Source organism: Stigmatopora argus, chromosome 2, assembly GCF_051989625.1.
Source record: "Stigmatopora argus isolate UIUO_Sarg chromosome 2, RoL_Sarg_1.0, whole genome shotgun sequence".
Lineage (NCBI taxonomy): Eukaryota > Metazoa > Chordata > Actinopteri > Syngnathiformes > Syngnathidae > Stigmatopora > Stigmatopora argus.
The window spans coordinates 15,872,860-15,894,580 of NC_135388.1; the positions used below are offsets into that span (position 1 = coordinate 15,872,860).

Sequence of the window (21,721 nt, forward strand, 5' to 3'; positions counted from 1 at the left end):
GGGGGAATTTCAAATGAATGCAAAATGTCAAGTACTTAATATTTTTGAAAATCAATAGCAAAGAGAGACAATAAGGCACCAAGAATTATGTGTTGGTCTTGTGGATCTTGTGCCAGGCAAGTAATATCTGCCAGCAAATTAGTCATGCTGGTGGTCATTTTGGTATGGGTCATATAGGAATATCATATAAATGAAGTCAGAAATGATAACGTGGCCCCATCCATTAAAGTTTGGTAGTATTTCCTAGCCAATACGTAAATACAAAATACATGAAAATGCGTGCATTTTTTAGTAATTTCACCACTTTTAAAGTAAAAAAAAAGTATCTGAATTCTTTCAACATTTCTACGCTGTTGTTAATCAATGAGTATGTATGCCAAAGAGTCTAATGAAGAAGAAAAACGATTAAAAAGGCACTAGAGGTAGTGTCAACGCAACAGTGCTGATGTGACACCTCTATTGGTGAATTCGGGACTCAGCTCTCTTACCAGTGGTGTTCAGATTTTACCGAACATGTTAGTGGAAAGCCATATGCAGCCATCAAAAGAGCCACATGTGGCTCCCGAGCAGTGTTCCCTCTAAGCTGCGCGCGTGCGCAATTGCGCACTACTCTCGTCCTCGCTGCGCAGCAGCAATCATATGGCGCGCAGTAAAAAAAAAAAAAAAAAAAAAAATCGGATTTTTTTTTTTTTTTTTTTTTTTTTTTTTTTTTTTTTTTTTTTTTTTTTTTTTTTTTTTAACCCCTTTCCCCATGATGGCGCCGTTTAAGCGGCAGCAAGTGGCAGTAGCTCTGTCCACTTATGTTTTTCGTGTTTTACAGCATGTTTTACATGAAAAATGGACAGGTCGCCGAATGGACGTTCCGCCGAACGTTCATTCGGCGACCTGCCCGTCTGTCAAACGTCCGTCGGCGAAACGTCTTTAGGCGAATCATCCGAGTACCGATGATGTCGCTCACACTGGTACTCAGTGCGCTCAGGGAGGTTGACTTTCTGCTCAGACCAACGAAAAATTAGAGGGAACATTGCTCCCGAGCCATCACTGCTCTAATCTCCTTTCAAAGCAGTTCAGCTTTTGCAACATCTTTTTGGGTGGTATTTGAAGTATTCTAAATCGAGCATTAAAACTGAAATCAATACATTGGTCAAATATTTTATATAATATTGTTTACCTTTTTACGTTCGGAGCATTGCGGCCCGGTGGTGGGGATGACGTCATGTCGATGACGTCATTTGATTTCATCGTCTCATAATCATCTCTGCATCGTGGAGAGTGGTAACAAAAAATGGAAATATATTTTTCTAGTTTATTAGGTAGTTAGTAAAACAAATGTTAAAATAACGATAACAATAATGATAAAACGGAGACAGAAGACAGGATTGTGACAGTGTATTTTTTTTCTGCAATGCTCAACCAATGGGAGAAGCGGAAAGACAGACGAAAGGCAACCAGGAAGTGTTGTGTCAGTGCAGGGCTTGTTCCGAGTGATGTCTCTTACCAAACGACTTGGCGTCACATTGGGGAAAGCTACTAGCCTTTTAGCGTTCTCGATCGCCACCATCGCAGTTGTTTTCAAGGGTTTAGACGACCCAGAGCCAGTTCACGTCGCCAGGTAACGATCGCAGTTTGACATTTGACAGCGCCATACATCTGATCTGTGAGCACTTATTGCTTGCTGGACGTAAATAGTCATCTTACGTAAAAAAAAAAATCAGTACACATACGTGAAAACTGCCATTTCAGGCTCCTTTTATACTTTTTAACCTTTTATATCTTATGTCGGGCGGCTCGGTGAAGCGAGTGGTTAGCGCGTGGGGCTTACAGCTCTGGGGTCCTGGGTTCAAATCCAGATCACGTCCACCTGTGTCGAGTTTTTATGTTCTCCCCGGCCTCCGGTTTCCTACCACATTCCCTAAAAACATGCATGGTAGGCTGATTGGACAATTAAAGCGGTTCAGAAGATGAGATGAGAAACAGTACTGAATTCTGTTTTAACATCGTGTTAATTGCACAGTTTGAAATGTACTGTACATGGATACAGATTCCGTTCATTATTTCACTTATTTATAAAAAGGGGTGAATAAAAAAAATGAAATATGAATTTTAACTAATCGGACAAATCATTCTAAGAATCAGAATTGAACTAGCTGTTGCATGCGTACATTACGATCAACTGTTGCAAGATTCTGCAGCTAGATTAGTGTAGTTGTAGGTCGAATAATTTTGGAGAGAAACAATGAGAATTTAACTCCTTCATTACTGTTAACATTGAATCGTACACAACTCTCTAAAAAATATCCCTGATTTACATATTAAGGAGCCCTGCTATCATAAAACTAAAAGAACCCTGTTTATATCCAAGCTACTTGCATGAGCATACTGTACATATCTCCACCACGTGACTGAAATGGAACAGTGCAGAATCAATTTTATTTTTGTACACAGGATGACTTCAGATATGAAAAGGTTAGAAGAAAATTTCAGACAACAAAACAAAAGCTGTTTTGTCCTTGGAGCATCTGGGGAAACCGGCAAGATGCTCCTTCAGGAGTTACTGTTGCGCAACATCTTTTCCAAGATCACACTCATTGGGAGAAGACAGCTCAACTTTGAGGGCAAAGATTTTGAAAACTTGGTCAGTGAGGCAAATCTAAAGCAACGCATTTCCTGATAAAACGATTATATTTGATTTGGCGATGTCTTCTCTGCCTTCAGGTTCAAAAGGTGGTGGACTTTGAGAAACTTGATGATTATGCTGCTGCCTTCCAGGGCCATGATGTTGGGTATTGCTGTCTTGGGACTACGAGAGCAAAAGCAGGGACAGTGAGTTAAATATACAGATTTACTCCCAAAGGGGCAATTTCTGTATAACCCTTAAGTGGACATTTTGATGGACAAAAAATACTTTGTAGTACAAAATATATTATGTCCACCCAGATAAAGTGCCGTTAAAATGTCAAGGGTCACCCCGACAATTTTGTTTTCCATTGAAAGTCGCACGTTTATTCAACAAATAAGTAGCAAAATGACTAAAAAAACGTATTCGTAGTCAAAACATGCATAATGTCAGAAGTCATTTTGATTTCGGCAACCAATTTGGGGGGAAACCTTGCCTACTGCCCATAGTTAGCAGGGTTAAACTCTAGCACCCCCGCAACACTTGGCATTGAAGATGAATAAAGGATTTTTTTTCCCTTCAAACTTTGCTTTTGGCAAAAATGCTCCATTTGCAGCAATGGCAAACATTTTCATTCTAGACCTGTTAATTTGTTGACGTAATCTTATGACATTTTCCTTCACCTTTCCAGAAGCCTTCCCAGAAATTGGATATGCTTAATGGCTACTTCTTGCGTAGCATATGGTTCTACATTTCCTCCAAGCCGTCTCTCAGTATAAAACAACAGAAGAGTTTTCCATTGAACTGACAATGATCACAAATCAACAATGCACCTTTATGAAGATTCCTCTGATACCTCAAACACAGTTGCTAATTTTTACTAATGGCGCTCTTCTGATTTCAGCAAGGATTCATCCGAGTTGATCATGACTATGTATTGAAATCTGCTGAGCTCGCCAAAGCTGGAGGCTGCACACAATTCCATCTTGAATCGTCAAGAGGAGCTGATAAAGGCAGCAACTTCCTGTACCTGAAAGTGAAGGTGTTTCTGATGTATCTTGTTTGTCTTTACCCACAATTCTCGAGACATTTGTCTCATAATAGCATCACTAAATGTATGACTTTCTTTTCAGGGTCAAGTAGAAGCAGATATAAAGGCCTTGGACTTTGACAGATATGCCATTTACAGACCTGGGTGAGTTGATTAGGATTTTCAAATGTTGCCCATTCGACTTAAACTTTACAACCAAAATGTTTCATGTGTGTTTGGTAGCATTATGGTGTGTTTTACTCTATATAACTTCAATTTAGTCACAATGTTAAAATGCAAAAACACCTTTGAATGAATATAAAAACCAGTGATCCATTTCCCAAACCATTCCTATTCAAGAGTTATCCCACGCTTATTAAGAAAATCATTTTTGTATGTAGTACTTTCACATCAAAATATGCATAAATATAGACAATAATAGTGATTTATTATAGTAATGTATACTGTTTTTTTTTAGCAAAATTGTCCGTACATCAAGAGCCTATAATATCTGTTTGCAATGGTAGCATGCACCGAACCTAAAACAGTACACTCTGCTTCAGGAAACATATTTATGGACTGCAATTTTAGAATTCACTTTGCATTGTTGGTGTGTCGACATGCGAGCAAATCATGAATGTGACAGCAAAACAAATAGCATATATTGTTCACGCTTTTAAGCACAGGTTCAGTCACTTTAGATAAATGCAAGAATAAAAGCTCTGCCGTGGGAGCAGTTAGTTTTAAAGATGCATGCTCCTTTTCTGTGATAGATATTGGCTTTCGTTTTCTGTCATTGTTGCCTGCTGCTGAATTTGTTAACTTTTCAAATGGGAAATTGTTAAACCGTTCATGACAAGTTCACAATCAGGCTTTCAATGTATTTTGCTTTGTTAGAGATCAGAAATGTATTAATGCCAATGTTCTTACACGCAAGACCTGTCACAGAGAACATCATCAGCCATCGTTTTACAGCTAATCAATTATCTCTACATATTCCTGTTTTATATTTCTGTTGCTCTCCACCAGGGTTTTGCTGGTTGATCGACAAGAGAGTCGTCCTGCCGAGTGGCTTGCCAGGCAATTCTTTACTGCCTTCTCTGCAATTGGTTCCACATCCATGTCCATTCCCATTCAAATGGTGGCGAAGGCTATGGTATCAAACACCGTCCTCCAGCCAGAAAACAAGGTTGAGATCCTGGAGAATAAAGCCATCTCAACACTGGGAAAGCCATTGTGAAGAAACTCTTTAAGTGAGTTTTGGGATATTAAAACTGAGTCCTGAGGCACTTGTATGAAATATTAATATATGATTCAGAAATGGAACACGCCCACCCCTTTTTCTTAAACACTCACGAGACAACACACAGCTGTAAAAAATTTTGAAAGCAGCCAGTACTTCTTTTGCCTCTAAACTTATTTTATAATTTCTATTTTCAGGTGAATGCAGTTGGTAAAAAAAGCAAAGTTGCAGCTCAGGGTCATCACTTCATATCAAATGAGTGTACTTATTCGTTTTATTGAATTTGTACTTCTGCATCTGAAAGTTTCCTGTAAAATATTGGGTGCTGGGATTTTAAGATGAATAATTCACCGATCTTACTTTCTGAGGACCGCACTGCCTTAAATATTTCATACTGGTATGTTTTAGGGTGTTGGGTAGAATATACATAGGCTTTTGGTTCAAAGTTTGTGTTTGTCTTTTTTTTTGTAAATTGAGATACCAGAAAATAACGAATGAAATACGATTTCCATTATTGTATTTAATTATTGCACTTTGGTGATGGTAATACTCTGTCACTCGTCTATTATGTTGTAGTGCCCTCTTGTGACCAATGATTACCCATTTTCAGCAAAGGTTTTACAAGCAAGAGGTTCTTAAAAGAAATAAAAGCAACATTTATTTAGATTTCATTTTTCAAATTTTTGCCTCTACAATAATGAAACCTCATACAATGGCACATGTGCAAATATAACATTTTCTCAATATAAAGTGTTTGTTTAACAAAAAAAAATGAACACTATAATATGCCAGGGGTGACAAACAAGTTAGACAAAAAGCACAAAAAAATGTAATAGTCAGAGCCACACCTTGTCAGAAACAGTATAAAAAATCCAATCTGCCAAATTAATTTTAAAATATAATTTACTATTTGTTTTTAATGAGCTCCAGAGCTGTTTGTTCGACACCCCTGCTATTAATCTGTGCAATTGTTTATTTCCCTGCAAATATTTCACAGAAGGATGTTGCCATAGAAACTGTGGGAGCAGCAATGAAAATGAAGAACAGCTGTATTATTCGTAGGGAGTTTATAAATACCTGTTGTTCAACACAGGTCAACAATGAGTCCCATAGATTTTATGAGGTATTTTAACAGTTTATATTATCCAGGCTAATTATTTAACATTTCCTCTACTTGCAGACTCGTGTGTTTTACTTAAATTGTGGGAGAAAACAAAGAGGTAACAAAAGCAGCCAAGTCAAACTTGATGAGTGGAGAAATATACTTTGTAGTATTTATGCTATTCTTGTGTGTTTGTGTAGGTGACAGCCACACAGGACAGACTATCTTCAGCCTGCATGATAACCGTGGAGATTGGGTTCAACCTACTGGTTTAGCACGGCAGCTGGTGATGTGATTCCAACTTTGGGGAGACCTCAAAATGGCACCACTGATGCTGGATCAACAACTAGTAGTAATCTTTACCGGTACACTCCTGGGTCGCCATCCCGAAATGTTTCAAAAAGGCAAGTCAAATACTTTGAATTTGGCTTCAGTACAGTTTTAGCATTTACGGAACAGACCACCATGAACCCAAGAACACAAGTTACTTTTGCCAACGTTAATTTCACTGAAGCAAGTTCCTATTCAGGAAAGACATCACCTGAGTCGGTGTCAGTGTGACAGCTGGACCAATTTTACAAAAAGAAAATGCTTTTTCAGTTTTGTACCTACAAAACAAATCATCTAAGTACTGCGTCACATCAAGATTTAAACTGACCAAATATGGCCACAACAAAAGACAGCAAGATAGTGATTGTGATTAAGGGACATTTCCCAAGTAGAGTTTCTGTTCCGTGGCCTCCCGGTGATTGGACAGGAAAAAAAGGATATTCCCACATCGACACCATCAGAGCAAGACACAAATCTGGCAAATAAAATGATACCCTGTATAACAAACCGAATCTGAGATCACGAAAAGTTAAGCCACAAGTCAACTATTTCTCCACAGGAAATCAAGCCTTCTTTGTAAAGCAGGCCACAGTCTGAGGCCGGCCGGTTTAAACCTTTCCAAAGACTTTTGCTTCCTGTTATACACCCATCAGAGAGCTCAACTCTTGATGTAACGGGGACATAAAAACCTCATGTGAATTTCAAGGCTGAAAAAAGTGGTCATTTCTGGAGTGCTTACGTAATTTCATTCCTTACAGCGGGAGAAATAAGATCTTTTTTTAACCTTAAACTCTCTTAAAAATACAATGCTGGCAGAAGTGTTCTTGATCAGAGCAACGTGCATGTCTGAGAAAGAGCTAAGGTTGCATACTACATTTGAAGGCTGTATATCATCTCATTTTCTGAACAGCTTTATCCTCATTAGGGTTGAGGGGGGTGCTGGAGCCTAGCCCAGCTAACGCTGGGCCAGAGGCGGGCGACACCCTGAATCGGTGGCCAGCTGATTGCAGGGCACAAGGAGATGGACAACCATGCACACTCACCCAAACCTAGGGGCAATTTAGAGTGTCCAATCACCCTACCATGCATGTTTTTGGGGGGAATGTGGGAGGAAACCGGAGTACCCAGAGGACACGTGGAGTTGATATTGTATATGGCTATTATTACTAATGAGTATTGAACTAATGTAAAGACCTTTAATATGCTGTTTTGAATAACAGCTTCATTAATATTTAAATCAGATATATTTTTGTGTCTAGGGAATAGTTCTGGTTTTATATGCTTAGAATTTTCTATTTCTAAGAGTTGCGTGGATTTTCATTGTCGTATTTAAGCTAAACAGCGACATCTAGTGGAGTATGTTCCGGAAGTGTCACACGTACTTACCGGCACGTCATCAGGAAGTAAACAGTGGCATCATGGCTGAAAATGCACACACACGTGAGTCTCTCCAATGACAAAAACAAATATACGGCATAGTCACGCGTGGAAATTGAAATGACGTGAAGAATGCATTTAACATTTAAGCTTTTAATGAACATCAAGGTCTTTTTGCACGGGTTGATAGTGACAATTATCTAACGTGAAGTTTGCAACAAGAGTCGCTTCCGTCTAAATTAAGTGCGTTTGCTAAATAATTTCCTATTTTATTACTGCAGAACCTTGCGCGGATGCCGATGACTTGCCCGAGCTTTCTAGTGGTGACTCTGACGATGATCAAGAGCAATGGCAGTCGATGGAGGAGGACAGTCAACAAGTCGTTACGTGTTTATTTTGTGACAGGTGATGGTGCAAATTGATGCTTTTTGCGTGCGTGCGCGCGTGCGTGTGCGTCCTGCGTGCGTGTGCGTCCATGCGTGCGTGCGTGCGTGCGTCCATGCGTGCGTGTGTGTGTGTGATTGTAATAGTTTTACTTGCAATTGGGAGAGAATGGTACCCAGATATGTGGAAGTGGAAGGGGTGGGATCTTGTATAAAAACTAATTATGGGCCAAAGGGCCTAGTGCACTCCCAAATCTCAACAGGCAATATGTTTATTCTGATGCTGCATGAGATACAGGAGGGAAAGTTAGGTGGGGTCAATTTAAACTACGATATATTTCATTTTCTGAACCGTTTTATCCGGGCGGCCCGGTGGGGCGAGTCCTTAGCGCGTCGGCCTCCCAGCTCTGGGGTCCTGGTTTCAAATCCAGGTCATGTCCATCTGTGTGGAGTTTGGATGTTCTCCCCGAGCCTGCGTGGGTTTCCTCTGGGTACTCCGGTTTCCTCCCACATTCCAAAAACATGCATGGTAGGCTCTAAATTCCCCTTTGGGCAAAAGGAGACGGACAATCATTCACACTCATATTTAGCGGCAATTTACAGTGTCCAATCAGCCTAGCAAATAAGTGTCATTAATATCATTATTACAGTGCAGGAGAGAGGAGCCTCCAACAGATGAGGTTATACATGTGTGAGAGCCCAAAATCTTGATTGATCATAGGTGACTAAATAGTCATTTTCCACCATAATTTGCAAGTAAATTCATTAAAAATCAGACAATGTGATTTTCTATATATTTTTTCTCATTTTATCTGTTATAGCTATTTGGAAAATCAAAGGCTTTTCATGTTTTTATGGGGGAGGAATTGCACAATTGTTGGCTGACAATGTCCTTTATTGCCCCACTGTACAGTTGCTGATACTACAATGAATAACAGCTATTTATATATATATATATATATATATATATATATATATATATATATATATATATATATATATATATATATATATATATATATATATATATATATATATTATATATATATATATATATATATATGCACACATACATATACATATATGTATTACTAACATCTAGAACTTGCATACCTCTTTCGCTTGTCCAATTATACTGTAGATATTAATTAGTTGGTATTTTTGTTATAAAGCTGTGAGCTCTTTTTGGTTTTGGTAGTAGCCAAGTAGTTACTAATAATCAAACTGGACAAGATTTCACAATAGAAGAGCCTTTTTTTACTTGTTTCAGCTGTGCATTAATAATATCAGTCATTAGTGTGATCTGAACTTGTAGTCAGTCACTTTCAAAATGTAAGACAAAGTTCTTCCTGATGAGTCATAGTTCTATATTATACAGTTGATTACAAAGTAATATTAATGCAGAGATTTGTCCATGTTCTGTAGGACACACTTTTGAACAGCTCTTAATACATTTAGTTTTTTTTTTCTTCTGAGGCAAGACACTATTGATTTTGATAGATGTATTAGTCTAGTTGCTTGAGGTAGCTGAGCGCAATGATCATTGAGTACATTTGTCAGCGCTGTACTGGAACCTATTTTTCCACTATTATTCATCACAAAGATATTGCACATGTTCATCTGTTACCTGATGAGAAAAATGCCTTTACCGGCCGGCTCTATGATGGACAAATAATGGTCACTAATCAATTGCAGAAAATCCCCATTTTGTTCTTTATTTATTGTATTTGGCAAACACAGTTTTGGGTGTAGTTCTCCAACTTCCCAGTTTTCTCTGTCCTAAAACAGCATTGTTTTCAGTGTTTTATATTTAGACTTTTAATCTAGGCTATGTCAAAGTTATAGTATAACATTTCCCCTCCGTCCCCCCAGATTACTAAATTCGGTGACTGAAACCCTGCAGCACTGCACAGCTGAGCACCAAGTCAACCTTATTGATGTGATCAGTAAATTGAGTAAGAACGCACGGAAACATTCCTAAACAGAAGGTTAAATGCAAAATGTAAAGCAAATGTATAACTGAACATTCTGTTTCCTTATTAGATTTAGATGACTACAGTTACATAAAACTGATCAATTTCATACGCTCTACGGTGAGTATTCATGTATTTGAGTTCATTTACTATGTTTATACGTATTTATGAAAATGTGAGCAATATACTACTTTTTGGGGGGGCATTTTTCTTTGTTGATAGTTCTCTCCTCTCTCTTTCAGAAGTGTGATCCATCACATCTCATGGGACAACCAGATGGTCCTTTACAGTGGGAAAGTGAAGACTTCCTCCGTCCGGTTATCCAGGATGATCCCTTGTTGCAAATTGGTACTAACTAACTTGAATCTTTGCTAACTTGAGACTATTAGTATTATCTAATTTTGTATTCGAGTAACATTTTAAATTTGTATCCATATATTCAAGTTTTTTCCCCAATCAACTATGTAGAACATGCACACGAGTATATTTTTGTTACAATTTATTCATGTCCAGTCTGAAATATATGTTGCACTTTTTAGACCTCGAAGACTTGTGCGGGAACAAGGGGAAGGTTGCATCTACATTCGGGCCATCAGTGGATGACGCCTACCATAACGCATTGTTGCTGAGAACAACAAGGGCTGAAGAGGCGATGGTTCAAAACTTTGAAGCTCTCCAAAAACTTCAGTAAGTTTTGTTACTCTTTTCTAGCCTACACGAATGCCAAGGATAAGATTGTAGTTGAATTCTTTTAATTGCATCCATCCGTGTGTTCGATGTTTGACTAAAATATGTAATACCAAGAAGTGGCCAGCAGAGGGACACAATATTTCAGATTCCTTTTGCATCCAATGGTACTTTTCTATGAGGAAGTTTCCGAGGAAGGGAAAATTCCATTGCAGCACAGGGGTTAAAACTAGGAGGGGGATTTGAAGGGGAAATTGTTAAGAAGGCTGTCAAAGGGGAAGGGAGGAGATAGTTGAATGAAAAGTGAGCTAATAAATGCCTCATTTGCTCCATTTGCTGCGATTCTCTATGCTTTAAGCATTTCTTACTGTTGACTGCTTTTCATCTCAGTCCTAATCATTTGAAATGCAGAATTCTGATTTATCTTGTATTATTCAAGACTGCTGGTCCACAATTTGGTGCTCAGTGAAGAACCACCTGGAATTTCCACTAACGTGTCCAGTATTGCCGAGCTTCGTGCAGATGAGGATGACGCATACTTCAGTTCCTATGGTCATTATGCCATTCATGAGGAGATGCTCAAGGTTTGAGCTTCCAATGAAAATACACACAATCACTTACACACGATCGTTATGTAGATACCGTTTCATGTGTCGTGAAACACTTTCCTGCAATACAGAAGGCTCTGAAGTGGGCAGCCTGGTTGCACATTTTTAAATTGGTACATAAATTGTAATTCGTACGTTCATACTCGAGGATGTATCGAAAGTGGCAAGTCAGCATTAAGATACCATGTGAGACTGGCATTTCTGCTACTCTGAAATAAATGTTTCTAATGCTTAAGCACTCAAAGTGTAGACAGATGAACTTTGTGCGTAGCTATGTGCGTGTTCGTCTTACTGCAGTACTTTCACATATTCTGTTGGTTATACTGATTGGACCATAGACCTTTACGTTCCGTGTGTGTCTGTGCATGTCAAGCTGATGCGGACACACTGTGTGTGTGGAGGGAGACAAACTAAAGGGAAGGAAGTAAAACAAAGTGTGATTTTCTTATCCGTACTTCCAAAACTTTTAAATCACCTAGAGTTTTATAGATATTTACCAATTAGTAATAAAAGGCCAAGGTTAGTTTCACTAAAGTGTGCTCTGTAAAAGCGAAACCTATTTTAATGGAAATGAAACCACTCCTATCTCAAGCAGTAGTGTGAAATTGACATTAAAATGCTGATGGATAGTTTCATTTATAAGTTTTGCCTGTGGTTCTTGTGACATTGGTGTGATGCATATCAATGAGTCACGATTTTTTTTTGCGCTGGTGATTGAATTGCATAGGTCTCCAGATTTTAGTTGATAATCTTTAGAGCTGTGTTGATTACAATTAATATTAAATATAATCTAGTTTTTAACTGCAGTATATTTATAATATAAAAAAGAAACAATACCTATCCAAATTTGGGGTCTGTTTTTTTTTTTGAAACTTTGTAAAATTGTTCATTGCCATCTAAAAAAAAAAAAAACTTAATTTGTTAGGGACAATGCAGCCAATGTGAGTCCTATATAAAGGATTGTGAAGTATATATCAATTTTGTACCTAGTGGTAATTCTCAACTGGGAATAGAAAATGAATGAAAGTGCGCTTCGCAGTTCTCTCATTTTCTAAACCGCTTTATCCTCACTAGGGTCGCTGGGGGTGCTGGAGGTTATCCCAGCTGACTTCGAGCCAGATGTGGACACCCTGAATTGGTGGCCAGCCAATCCCAGGGCACAAGGAGACAAACAACCATTCACGCTCACACTCAGATCTAGGGGCAAATTTAGAGTGTCGGATCAGACTACCACGCATGTCTTTGGAATGTGGGAGGAAACCGGAGTACCCGGAGAAAACCCACCCAGGCCCGGGAGAACATGCAAATTCCACACACGTGGACCGACCTGGATTTGAACTCAGGTCTCCCACTGTGAGGCCGACACACAAACCACTCGCTTGATAGTTTAAAGAAGAAAAACATCCGAAATATATTTAATATAATCATCCTAATATGGAGAAATAACAGCTCAAATTAATCATCCCAGCCAGTAGAAGTGCACATCTAGTTCAGATAATTCAATTCCAAATGGTAGCAAATGTGAAATAAAATAAAATAAAGAATGAAAGAGAAATTTAGTAACTTGATGTTTGTTGAAATGCATGACGCATGTGCAGAACAATAAAACTGGAACACGTACTTTAGCAAATTTAACATCTTCAATTAAATGTAGAATTGTTCATGTTGTTTTCATAGGATAGAGTGCGCACTGAAACCTACCGGGACTTCATGTACAAAAACCCTGAGGTGTTCAGAGACAAGGTGAGACTGTTTAAGATCCATATATCCTAAAATACAAAGAATACATATTCATTTTGACTGACCCCTGGCATAAAATGTGAATTGTTAATGTGCAAATTTAATTACTGTCATCAACATACCTGTGAGTTTGTGTAGATTTGCTTGTTTTATATTTAGCCAGGTCTTTAACACTCACTCTGCATTTTTCAGGTAAGTAATTAGTATGTTGATAGTGTCTGATTTAAACCATTGCCTCACTTTATTAGTACACACAAAATTGACTGCAGGGTGCTGATAAACAAACGCAGGCTTGAACTAACAAAACAACCTCTTACACAAAGACCATTGCTGTATGTCCCAGGAACCGGTGGTCCATATGATGGCATTCTATCACATATGGGGCTGCTGGTGAGCACTAAGCTAAGTGGAAGTGTGAAAGGCATGTTGATGCATGTACAATTCAGGGTGACCCAGAAAGAAAGGCCCCCAAATTTAGTCGCCATTTCATGACTTTGTTCCCATCGTTCTTTCTTACTATTTGCTAGCCAAGTCTTGCCAATACATGCTTCCATTAATGTGTTGGTCGCTTTAGGTTTTAATATGATCTAGAATGTTATACTGAGTATATTGTCGCATATTACTCATTGGTATATGCCATTCAGCCTAAAAAACAAACAGCAATACACAACGTGTGAGGAGTTTTCGGATGTCGCAAGCCATATGTACGTCTAATATCTGAAGATTGTGTATATCAATTCAAAGTATAACTGTTTCACACTCTTCTTATTGCACTTTAGGTTGTTTTAGATGTGGGCTGTGGGACTTGCATACTATCGATGTTTGCTGCCAGAGCTGGAGCCAAGAAGGTTATAGCTGTTGACCAATCAGATATTATATACCAAGCCATGGACATTGTCAGGTAAGAGAACTTATTAGGGGTTTTACTCAACATTTGTTGTTACTATCCTAGAACAGCTCATGCGTTACATGAATTGTGTTATGGTATGCATGTACAAATGTATGTTTTTATATGTATTGTGTTTGTGCTGTTACTGATTTCCATACTTTGGTTGAGCCTGTCTGTGACTTATACTCAGGGTTGTCTTGTATAATGTTAATATATGGAATTTTACATCTACATTTAATGTTAAGTTTATTTATCGACTCTTCCCTACTGAATGTCTTATGCTTGGCCTGATTTCATTCATCCATTTACACCTAGAGTCTGGGATGGGTTAGCGCACATTTTTAACATGAGCGGAGTGCTTTATTTGCTTTTCTCCATTATATTCATGGGTTCTCCAATACAGTGGTACCTCGAGATACGAGTTTAATTCGTTTCGGGACTGAGCTCGTATGTCAATTTTCTCGTAACTCATACGAACGTTTCCCATTGTAATGAACTAAGAACAAATTAATTCCAACCCTCTGAAAAAACACCAAAAACAGGATATTGGATTGGAAAAAATGTTTTATTTGTTCTACTTCGCCATCTATTAACAAAGTAACACAACTAGTGGTTTAATATAACTAAAATGTTTAATAGTACTAAAATTATACGGATTTCAAAGGGGGGAGAGAGAGAGACGGACAGAGAGAGGGGGGAGAGTAAGGGGGACTTTTTGCACGTCAACGCTATCGTAACATAACATAAACAAATTTAAATGAACTTGGATTATGATGCAGACACTCAAAAATAAGTTTAATCGAGCCTAACACTAAACTTAATTCTAATTTTGTTTGACATTTTGATACCTTTCTTCTCCCTGGGTTGGCTCTTTTTGCCTCGCCTACACACTGACTTTCAGTCAATGTCGAGGGTTGTTTGAGTTTGTATTCCCTTCAAAATATTCCCAAAATGATGCACACAAATATCCTCACAATTGGATAACGCACGACCACTTGCCAACGAGAAGTAGTATATACGCCATTCGCACTGACTAATGGGAAAAAAAAATGAAAAAATGCAACGCTCCGCCCAGTGCTCGCAGAGACATTACAAAGAGGGAGTTGCGACCAGAGACATTACACAAGGGAGTTGCGGGGAGAGAGACAGTGCCCATGATGTTCTTATGAGCAGCATCTCGCGTTCGCTGCCTGCTCGTATATCAAAATTTGTCTCGTATCTCAAGATAAATATTTGCCCGAAATTTTACTCGTACCTCGAAATGCTCGTAGGTCGAGGTACCACTGTACAGTTAGCTCCACCACCGATGATGTGTTCTTCACATATCTGCCTCTCAAAACATTTTTGACTTAAAAACCCTTACAAATGTCATTATCTCTGTTATGTAACAGTTTCGTCTTAGCAAAACAACAGGGTTTGTTGAAGAAAAAGGACATTTTAATTTTACAGCCCACTGGCTCACTGTGGGAGCACGAGTTGGCATGCAGGGTGCACCTTAGGTCCGCCAACAATAAGTACTCAGCTCCGCCCTCAATGGAACACGCATGACAAAGATGTTCGGCTTTAGCTGTGACTTTATCGTTCTTATTTCTGCACAAGTCCCCCTGCCCCTTCCTTCTAATATCAGGTTTGTAATTAAAGTGGCTTCTGTTGGTTGCACAGAAGCATCCATCTCCTGTCTCCCCTTCGTAGCTGAAGTTTAAATGAAAGGCTAAATTTCTTCCTTCACAGTCACTTCCTTAATGGATAATGTCTAGATAGGTTTTTTAATGGCTGGAATTGATGGATTGTCCACTAAAATGCTTTGGATTGTGACTGCAAAACGAGCATTTTAAACTCAGTTTTACCAGGTATATGAGAACGGAATTATTCAAACCCATTTTTATTTAAAAACATATGCACGATATACAACATATTTTTTTATTTTTCTGATATCTTCAAGATGAAAGGTTCAAAGGGAGAGAAACACCAGAACAGCATGCAAATGACTATTTAAAGTTCATGTGCATGGGTTGTGTCTGGAACAAATGTTAAACATGCAAAGTGGTGGTAGATCCTTATTTGGCTATTAGTGATGGAGAATGGGGCTATCAAACTCATATTGGTTTGCAGATCTGCAGGATTTGTTCATTTATTGCCTAAAAGTCTATGAATAAGATATAAATCAAGGATTTTTATACATACATACCATATAACACTCTTTTTTACCCAATTATTTTTGTTCAAATTACCTCGTAGTACCATTTGTCCAGGGAACTGAGTTTAAGCTGTTTCCCAAGCTGTCTTCTTGGGAAAGACACTGAAACCTAAATTCTTTTGGTTGACAGCGCCTTGCATGGCCACAGCTCCATTGGTGTACGATGGTCATACAATTTCGTGTTTCCTGAAATCAATGACTTGTGTGTTTTTTTTTTTGTTAAGGAAGCCTTCAAATTACTACTAGGTGTCTGGTTCTCATGTCAAAACACTTGGCCAGGAAGTAATACCATTCACATTTTCTCATTCTAATTTATCACCCTGGCACATGTACACTTCCCTACAATGCTACCCAAATACTGTCTTCTGAATGCCAACATTGTCCTTTAAATTACCCCAATAATGACTTTACAGGGTTTGTCTCTTGTAGAGATGGGGGTATGGGTGGATGGGGCGGGGTTGATGGGGGGGAACTGCTGGACTCTGGAAGGATGTGATAGCAACCCGAGCAGAGTAGTAGAGAGTGGGAAGACAGTTGAAGATAAGCATCGGTGCAACAAAAATGCACTCTCGGCTGCTGTGAGTAATTGTTCTGTCCGCTGTAACATTAGGTGTCATGGTAATGGAATATTCACAGTGATTCATATTCTGAATTGGCGGACTGAAGTGAGGGATCGTTCGCACACTACAGGTGATATTAAATTCTATTGTGGGCCCACAATTTAACTTAACTTATTGTACCCATATGTGATACAGCAATAGATGGGAGTAAATATATCCAAAACCTGGGAACACCACAACTGTTTGCTGTTGCTAGACTTTTGTGGACATTCTACTTTTGTCTAAAAGGTGTATTGATCAGTCAGCCTACTCTGCCAACTGAACTCTTGTATCATCCAACCTTAAAAATACTGTACATTCAAACAATTAGTATAAATTGTTTCAGATTTTGCTCTTGACCGTTTTCCACCATGATCTTTCACTGAGCTATAAATGACTTAAAAGGAGAATTTAGACCACCTCTCTAAACATATTCTGTATCTTACTGCTATTCCATCCCAGTGCACTCAAACACAGGGTAGCAATATTTCCCTTTGTGAGAGAAGCAAAAACATTGCTGTGCAAGCAACCCTGTAATGAAATATGTCAGCTTTTGAGATTTGGATTAAAACCACAAAGGCTCTCACATATTGGAGGTTATTTGCTAAGTTTGTTGCAAGTTTTGTAAAGCTTACATATCTTCTTTGCTTCAGATCCAACAAGCTGGAAGACAAGATCACTTGTATCAAAGGTCGCGTAGAAGACATCAAACTCCCAGTAGAGAAAGTTGATATCATCATCTCAGAATGGATGGTCAGTACACAATATTCCATACTAATTGCCATACCAGTTGTCTTTTGTGAACATTCAGAATGTGAATGCAGTTCAAACAGCTTTTTCTTCCCGAGTATAAAAAATATGTATAAAATAACGATAATTGGTCTCAGGGAACATCCTTGTGGGAAGGCCATAACTTGACCAGCGTTAATTTTAGCACGGCAGATCTTGATTGAGTCGAAAATGGGCAACTATGAAATAAGAGAATCGTTACGGAATTTACAGGCAAACTCAACGTGGTTAAAATTCACGCATTTGTTCATTATTAGCTTCTTCAATTAAGCTCCCACTATAACCTCGGGGGGTACTTTACTGAATTAAATAGATTGGATTTCACTGGGCAACAACCCGTAGTTGTTTGTGAAGTATACTAAGTAAGGGCCACACAGAGTTTTAATCCCAGTCTAACTCTCCCGCTCTTAGGCAGTGACACCAGTCAGTAACTGGAAGTGTAATAATTATCAATATTGACCAATATTTTTATTTTTTTCAAATCGTGATAACAATTTTTGTCATATCGCCCAGCTCTATGTGCAAGGCACACATCGTCCATTTGGATGGTAGCCCGACACATTAACACTTTCATAACAGCATGGTTCTTCTTTTCAGTCGTACTGGGAATAACTTTTTTGGGGCCCATGATTAAAATCAAAGATGCATTAAGCAGACTTGGAAAAACTCAAAGGCGTGTTAGAGCTCGGTGACGAATGAACGAGGGATAAAGGCACACGAAAAGCATCACGGAGACGCAGATCCCTCCTAGCCAATGGGAGGCCAGTGGGGTGTTGGGAGAGCCAAAGAGAGAGCATCTTTGTCCCACCAATTTCAAAATAAAATACAGGATGCTACCAGTGTACATTCACATTTGGGGGATGTTTGAATTTTGCAGACTTTGCGTTTCGTAACTTGAATTTCTTTTGTATTTTGAGACAAACATTTCTTATTGAGCATTTTCCTAAGCTGAAAATAATATATTTATATATTCAGGTGTTCATATGTCAGGATACCACTGTATTATGTGATAATACATTAGTTATGTAATGGTCAACCTTGATTTGTTTTATGGTCTCAACCAAACTTACATAATACAATGTGTCAGCATCTGTTCAGCATTTGTTAGCGTGTCCTAAATGGGAATAAACTCCAAAATAATGTCCTCGGAATACATAATCAGTGGGTGCAGTCTTATTTTGACTCGATTCCCATTTATCAGTGAGATTCTGTGTGGCGATATGGGCGGTACAGCCAAAGTTGAGCGCACTGCTGAAGCCATCCCTAATTCATGAGTCTCCTGTATCTGTCCCCTCCAACTCCCCCATCCATCGTGATAACCCAGGGTCACGAACAGGGGTCGTCAGCCAGAGCCTTCCTTTCCCCTCTCCAGGGAAATTGAAATTTGGCAAGTGACATGCTCATGGAACGGTGAAGGATAGGGGGCATAATATCTAATGACACTAGCTCACAGAACACTAATATATCTAAAGATCTTCTAGTCAGTTCACATCAAGGCTGTAGTGGGAGACATTTGTTGGAGAGTACAAGATTGAAAAGGTTACCCTCCGATCTGCTCATACAAAAGGGATAAAATGACAAGTATGATGTTCATCTGATGATCAGTGGACTTAATACTACTTTTTATATTGTTAGTAAGTAGAGGATTTTAATTAAATATTGGATCCCTGAATTATAAAGTCAAGTTTGTTCAAATAGCCCCAAATCATTAAATGATCTCAAGAAGCTTTACAGACACATAAATGACAATAAAATGCTGTAGGAATGCTAAACATCAAATGATTAAACATTATAAATTTAATAAGATTAAAAAGAGCCTGTAATGCAATCAATGCTGACATTCCCTGAGCTGGAGGCTGACAATTCTTATCAACTACAAAATGTTGATAATAATTAATCTTCGAAACTGTTTATCCTCACGAGAGTTGCGGCGGGTACTGGAGCTTATCCCAGGTAACAATGGGCAGGAGGCAGTGTACACCATGAACTGGTTTTCAGCCAATTGTAGACAAACAACCATTTGCATACACATTAGTATCTATGGACAAATTGGAGTCTTCAATCACACGTTTTTGGGCTGTGGATACTCTATATAAGTTAGTGATCGTAATTTGTACATTAGACATATATCGATAATGGCCTTTTTTAATCCAACCGGCCGATAGGAAGAAGTCATTTTCTCTCTCTCCCCCTCTGTCTCACTATTCATGCCAGTGAACACACACGCACACATCTTTGCTATGTTTTTATTTATTTTTTAACTATTATTTTGTGATGGGAGGTAAAGTGGGGCACTATTCAAATTATCATTATTAATCATTAACTAACTGTGGCTCAACTTTTGGGAGGGAAAACCTTGTTCATTTTCACAGACCCCACCCAAGCCTTTTTACCAAATGAGTTGAATCAGGAAATCACAAAGCTAGAACCTGTCAAAAAAGTCTGCCAAGAAATGTTAAAACATAAAATATATATATTTTTAAAAGGCATCAGAATTTCCTAACTCCAGGCCTCAACAGTCAGCCGCTTTTCCATGTCTGCCGAACCTAAATCTTGCTTCAATCGTGTAATTTGACTTCGGTTTGAGGCTGCTTTTCTGCTTCAGGCCCTGGACAACTTGTGATTGATGAAACCATAAAAAGCTGCTCTTTGCCAGACAATCCTGAAGGAAAATATTCATCAGTTTGAGACCTCGAACTGAAAGTTTTTGGTTCTGTAGCAGGATAGTGGTTCAAAACAAAGAAGCAAATCAAGTCCTCAATGGCTTTTAAAAATGGTTTTGGAGTGGCCTAGTAAAAGTCAGGAGTTGATTTTGATGGAGCTGCTGTGGCATATTTGTAGAAGGATAACAATTTTTAAGTTTCTTGTTTTATGCCAATTCGATTAATGCAACAAAGCACATTTGATTTAGTTATCTAAAGCTTTTCATTATTGAGATGAATTCATGAGTATTTGCTGTAATCTGCGACCAAGTAGGACATAAAGTTTTTCTATTCACAAAACAAGATTGTATAAAATCCAGTAGTAGCTTACGCTTTTGTGATTTAATGATTTTTTTTGCCAATACAAATTGTATTTAAGTAAAAGGAACCATACAGCTAATATCCAACTGTCACCACTGTTACTGTGCACAAAGAACACGGTATTAACAGGAATAATGGACGATGCATGATGAATTATGTTTTGTCAGTGATAGTGATGGAGGGGGAAAGGGTATATGATTGTCTGCCTTTCTTGGTAGTGTTTGAAAGACTGATTTTAGTCGTACTACTGTCATTTCATAACTCACACCATTGATCGTTTTTTCTCTTGCGGCACACAGACGAACAAACACTAACAATCAAATAAGAGACCTATAGAGGGGCTGACAGTGATCATGAGGTCCCCGAAGACTAAATAAAGCCCTTCAGCAAAGATCAATCACATGTTATGCTTTGTAGTGATACAAGTGTGGCAAACACAAATCCTAATGGAACATGTTTTGGTTTTTTTGCTTATGTTTAAAAGAAAAAAAAATCAAGTGGAGTAATTTGCACAGATTATTTGGGAGCCGGAACAGATGAGCAACTGTCTCAACACTCAGGGCAACCTAAACATTTATGAAGTCATATTAGAATGTGCTAAACACAGTGAATTGGTAACTGTAGGTGCAAAGACTTGCAAATCAAATAGTATGATCCAAAAATCTCAAGGCACCCCATTAGCTGAAAATTTTCCTATTTAAAACTCACATATATTTACAATTTCAAGTCATTATCTATATAATGAGATTTTTCATCAGGAATCAAAGAAACACAAAAATGATTTCAATATAACATTTTTCACACCAATATTGCGTTACCAAAAGTTGAAGTCCGCGGACCCCAAACAACTTCCGCTTCATGTGATCTTACTAAAAGTAATGCACCGGTTTTATTCGGGTCAATTCAATAATGGCTTCCTCGCAGATGCACATTTAGACTGCCACAAAAAATATTAGATTTAATTTCACTTATAATAGGTACCACTACGGAGATCCATCTATATATTAATTCAAATTGTCAAAAATGTTTAATCTTATATTATGAAATGGAATTAGAGTATTCTAAAAAGAATGACGCTCATTTTTTAATGTTGTAGAGCAACTTTGAAAGTTTAATGCGTAAATTCAAACATGT

At 38.3% G+C, this 21,721-nt stretch overlaps 2 protein-coding genes across 4 annotated transcripts in view; both read left to right on the plus strand.

The window, feature by feature from the left end:
- The first annotated feature begins 1,419 nt into the window (after nt 1-1,419).
- Nucleotides 1,420-6,581, plus strand: htatip2 (HIV-1 Tat interactive protein 2). 3 transcript variants are annotated; one of them, XR_013299430.1, is made up of 8 exons: nt 1,420-1,612; nt 2,446-2,635; nt 2,716-2,823; nt 3,522-3,659; nt 3,751-3,812; nt 4,677-4,900; nt 6,071-6,110; nt 6,193-6,581. XR_013299430.1 is itself a non-coding variant. In XM_077595102.1 (7 exons), the coding sequence occupies exons 1-6, from the start codon at nt 1,488-1,490 to the stop codon at nt 4,885-4,887; spliced, it is 834 nt and encodes a 277-aa protein (XP_077451228.1). In that variant the 5' UTR covers nt 1,421-1,487; the 3' UTR covers nt 4,888-4,900; nt 5,088-5,556. The 3 variants fall into 3 exon arrangements, 2 of the variants coding, with proteins under 2 accessions (XP_077451229.1, XP_077451228.1); XM_077595102.1 differs by lacking the exons at nt 6,071-6,110; nt 6,193-6,581 and adding an exon at nt 5,088-5,556 and having other exon boundaries at nt 1,421-1,612; XM_077595103.1 differs by lacking the exons at nt 6,071-6,110; nt 6,193-6,581 and having other exon boundaries at nt 4,677-4,932.
- Nucleotides 6,582-7,681: 1,100 nt separating this feature from the next.
- The window catches only part of prmt3 (protein arginine methyltransferase 3), a 36,294-nt gene continuing 22,254 nt past the window's right edge, over nt 7,682-21,721 (plus strand). The window contains exons 1-10 of the mRNA XM_077591423.1: nt 7,682-7,762; nt 7,981-8,104; nt 9,955-10,037; nt 10,126-10,175; nt 10,298-10,403; nt 10,595-10,742; nt 11,182-11,326; nt 13,028-13,093; nt 13,870-13,991; nt 17,429-17,528. Of these exons, the coding sequence (XP_077447549.1) occupies nt 7,741-7,762; nt 7,981-8,104; nt 9,955-10,037; nt 10,126-10,175; nt 10,298-10,403; nt 10,595-10,742; nt 11,182-11,326; nt 13,028-13,093; nt 13,870-13,991; nt 17,429-17,528 (966 nt within the window). The 5' untranslated portion in view covers nt 7,682-7,740. The remainder of the gene's footprint in view (nt 7,763-7,980; nt 8,105-9,954; nt 10,038-10,125; nt 10,176-10,297; nt 10,404-10,594; nt 10,743-11,181; nt 11,327-13,027; nt 13,094-13,869; nt 13,992-17,428; nt 17,529-21,721) is intronic.

Excerpts from the sequence above, each read along its gene's own strand:
- htatip2 (XM_077595103.1), top strand. The coding sequence starts at position 1,488 with ATGTCTCTTACCAAACGACTTGGCGTCACATTGGGGAAAGCTACTAGC. Across the intron at positions 1,613-2,445 it reads GAGCCAGTTCACGTCGCCAG|GATGACTTCAGATATGAAAA; the intron begins GTAACGATCGCA and ends TTTTGTACACAG. Across the intron at positions 3,813-4,676 it reads TATGCCATTTACAGACCTGG|GGTTTTGCTGGTTGATCGAC; the intron begins GTGAGTTGATTA and ends GCTCTCCACCAG.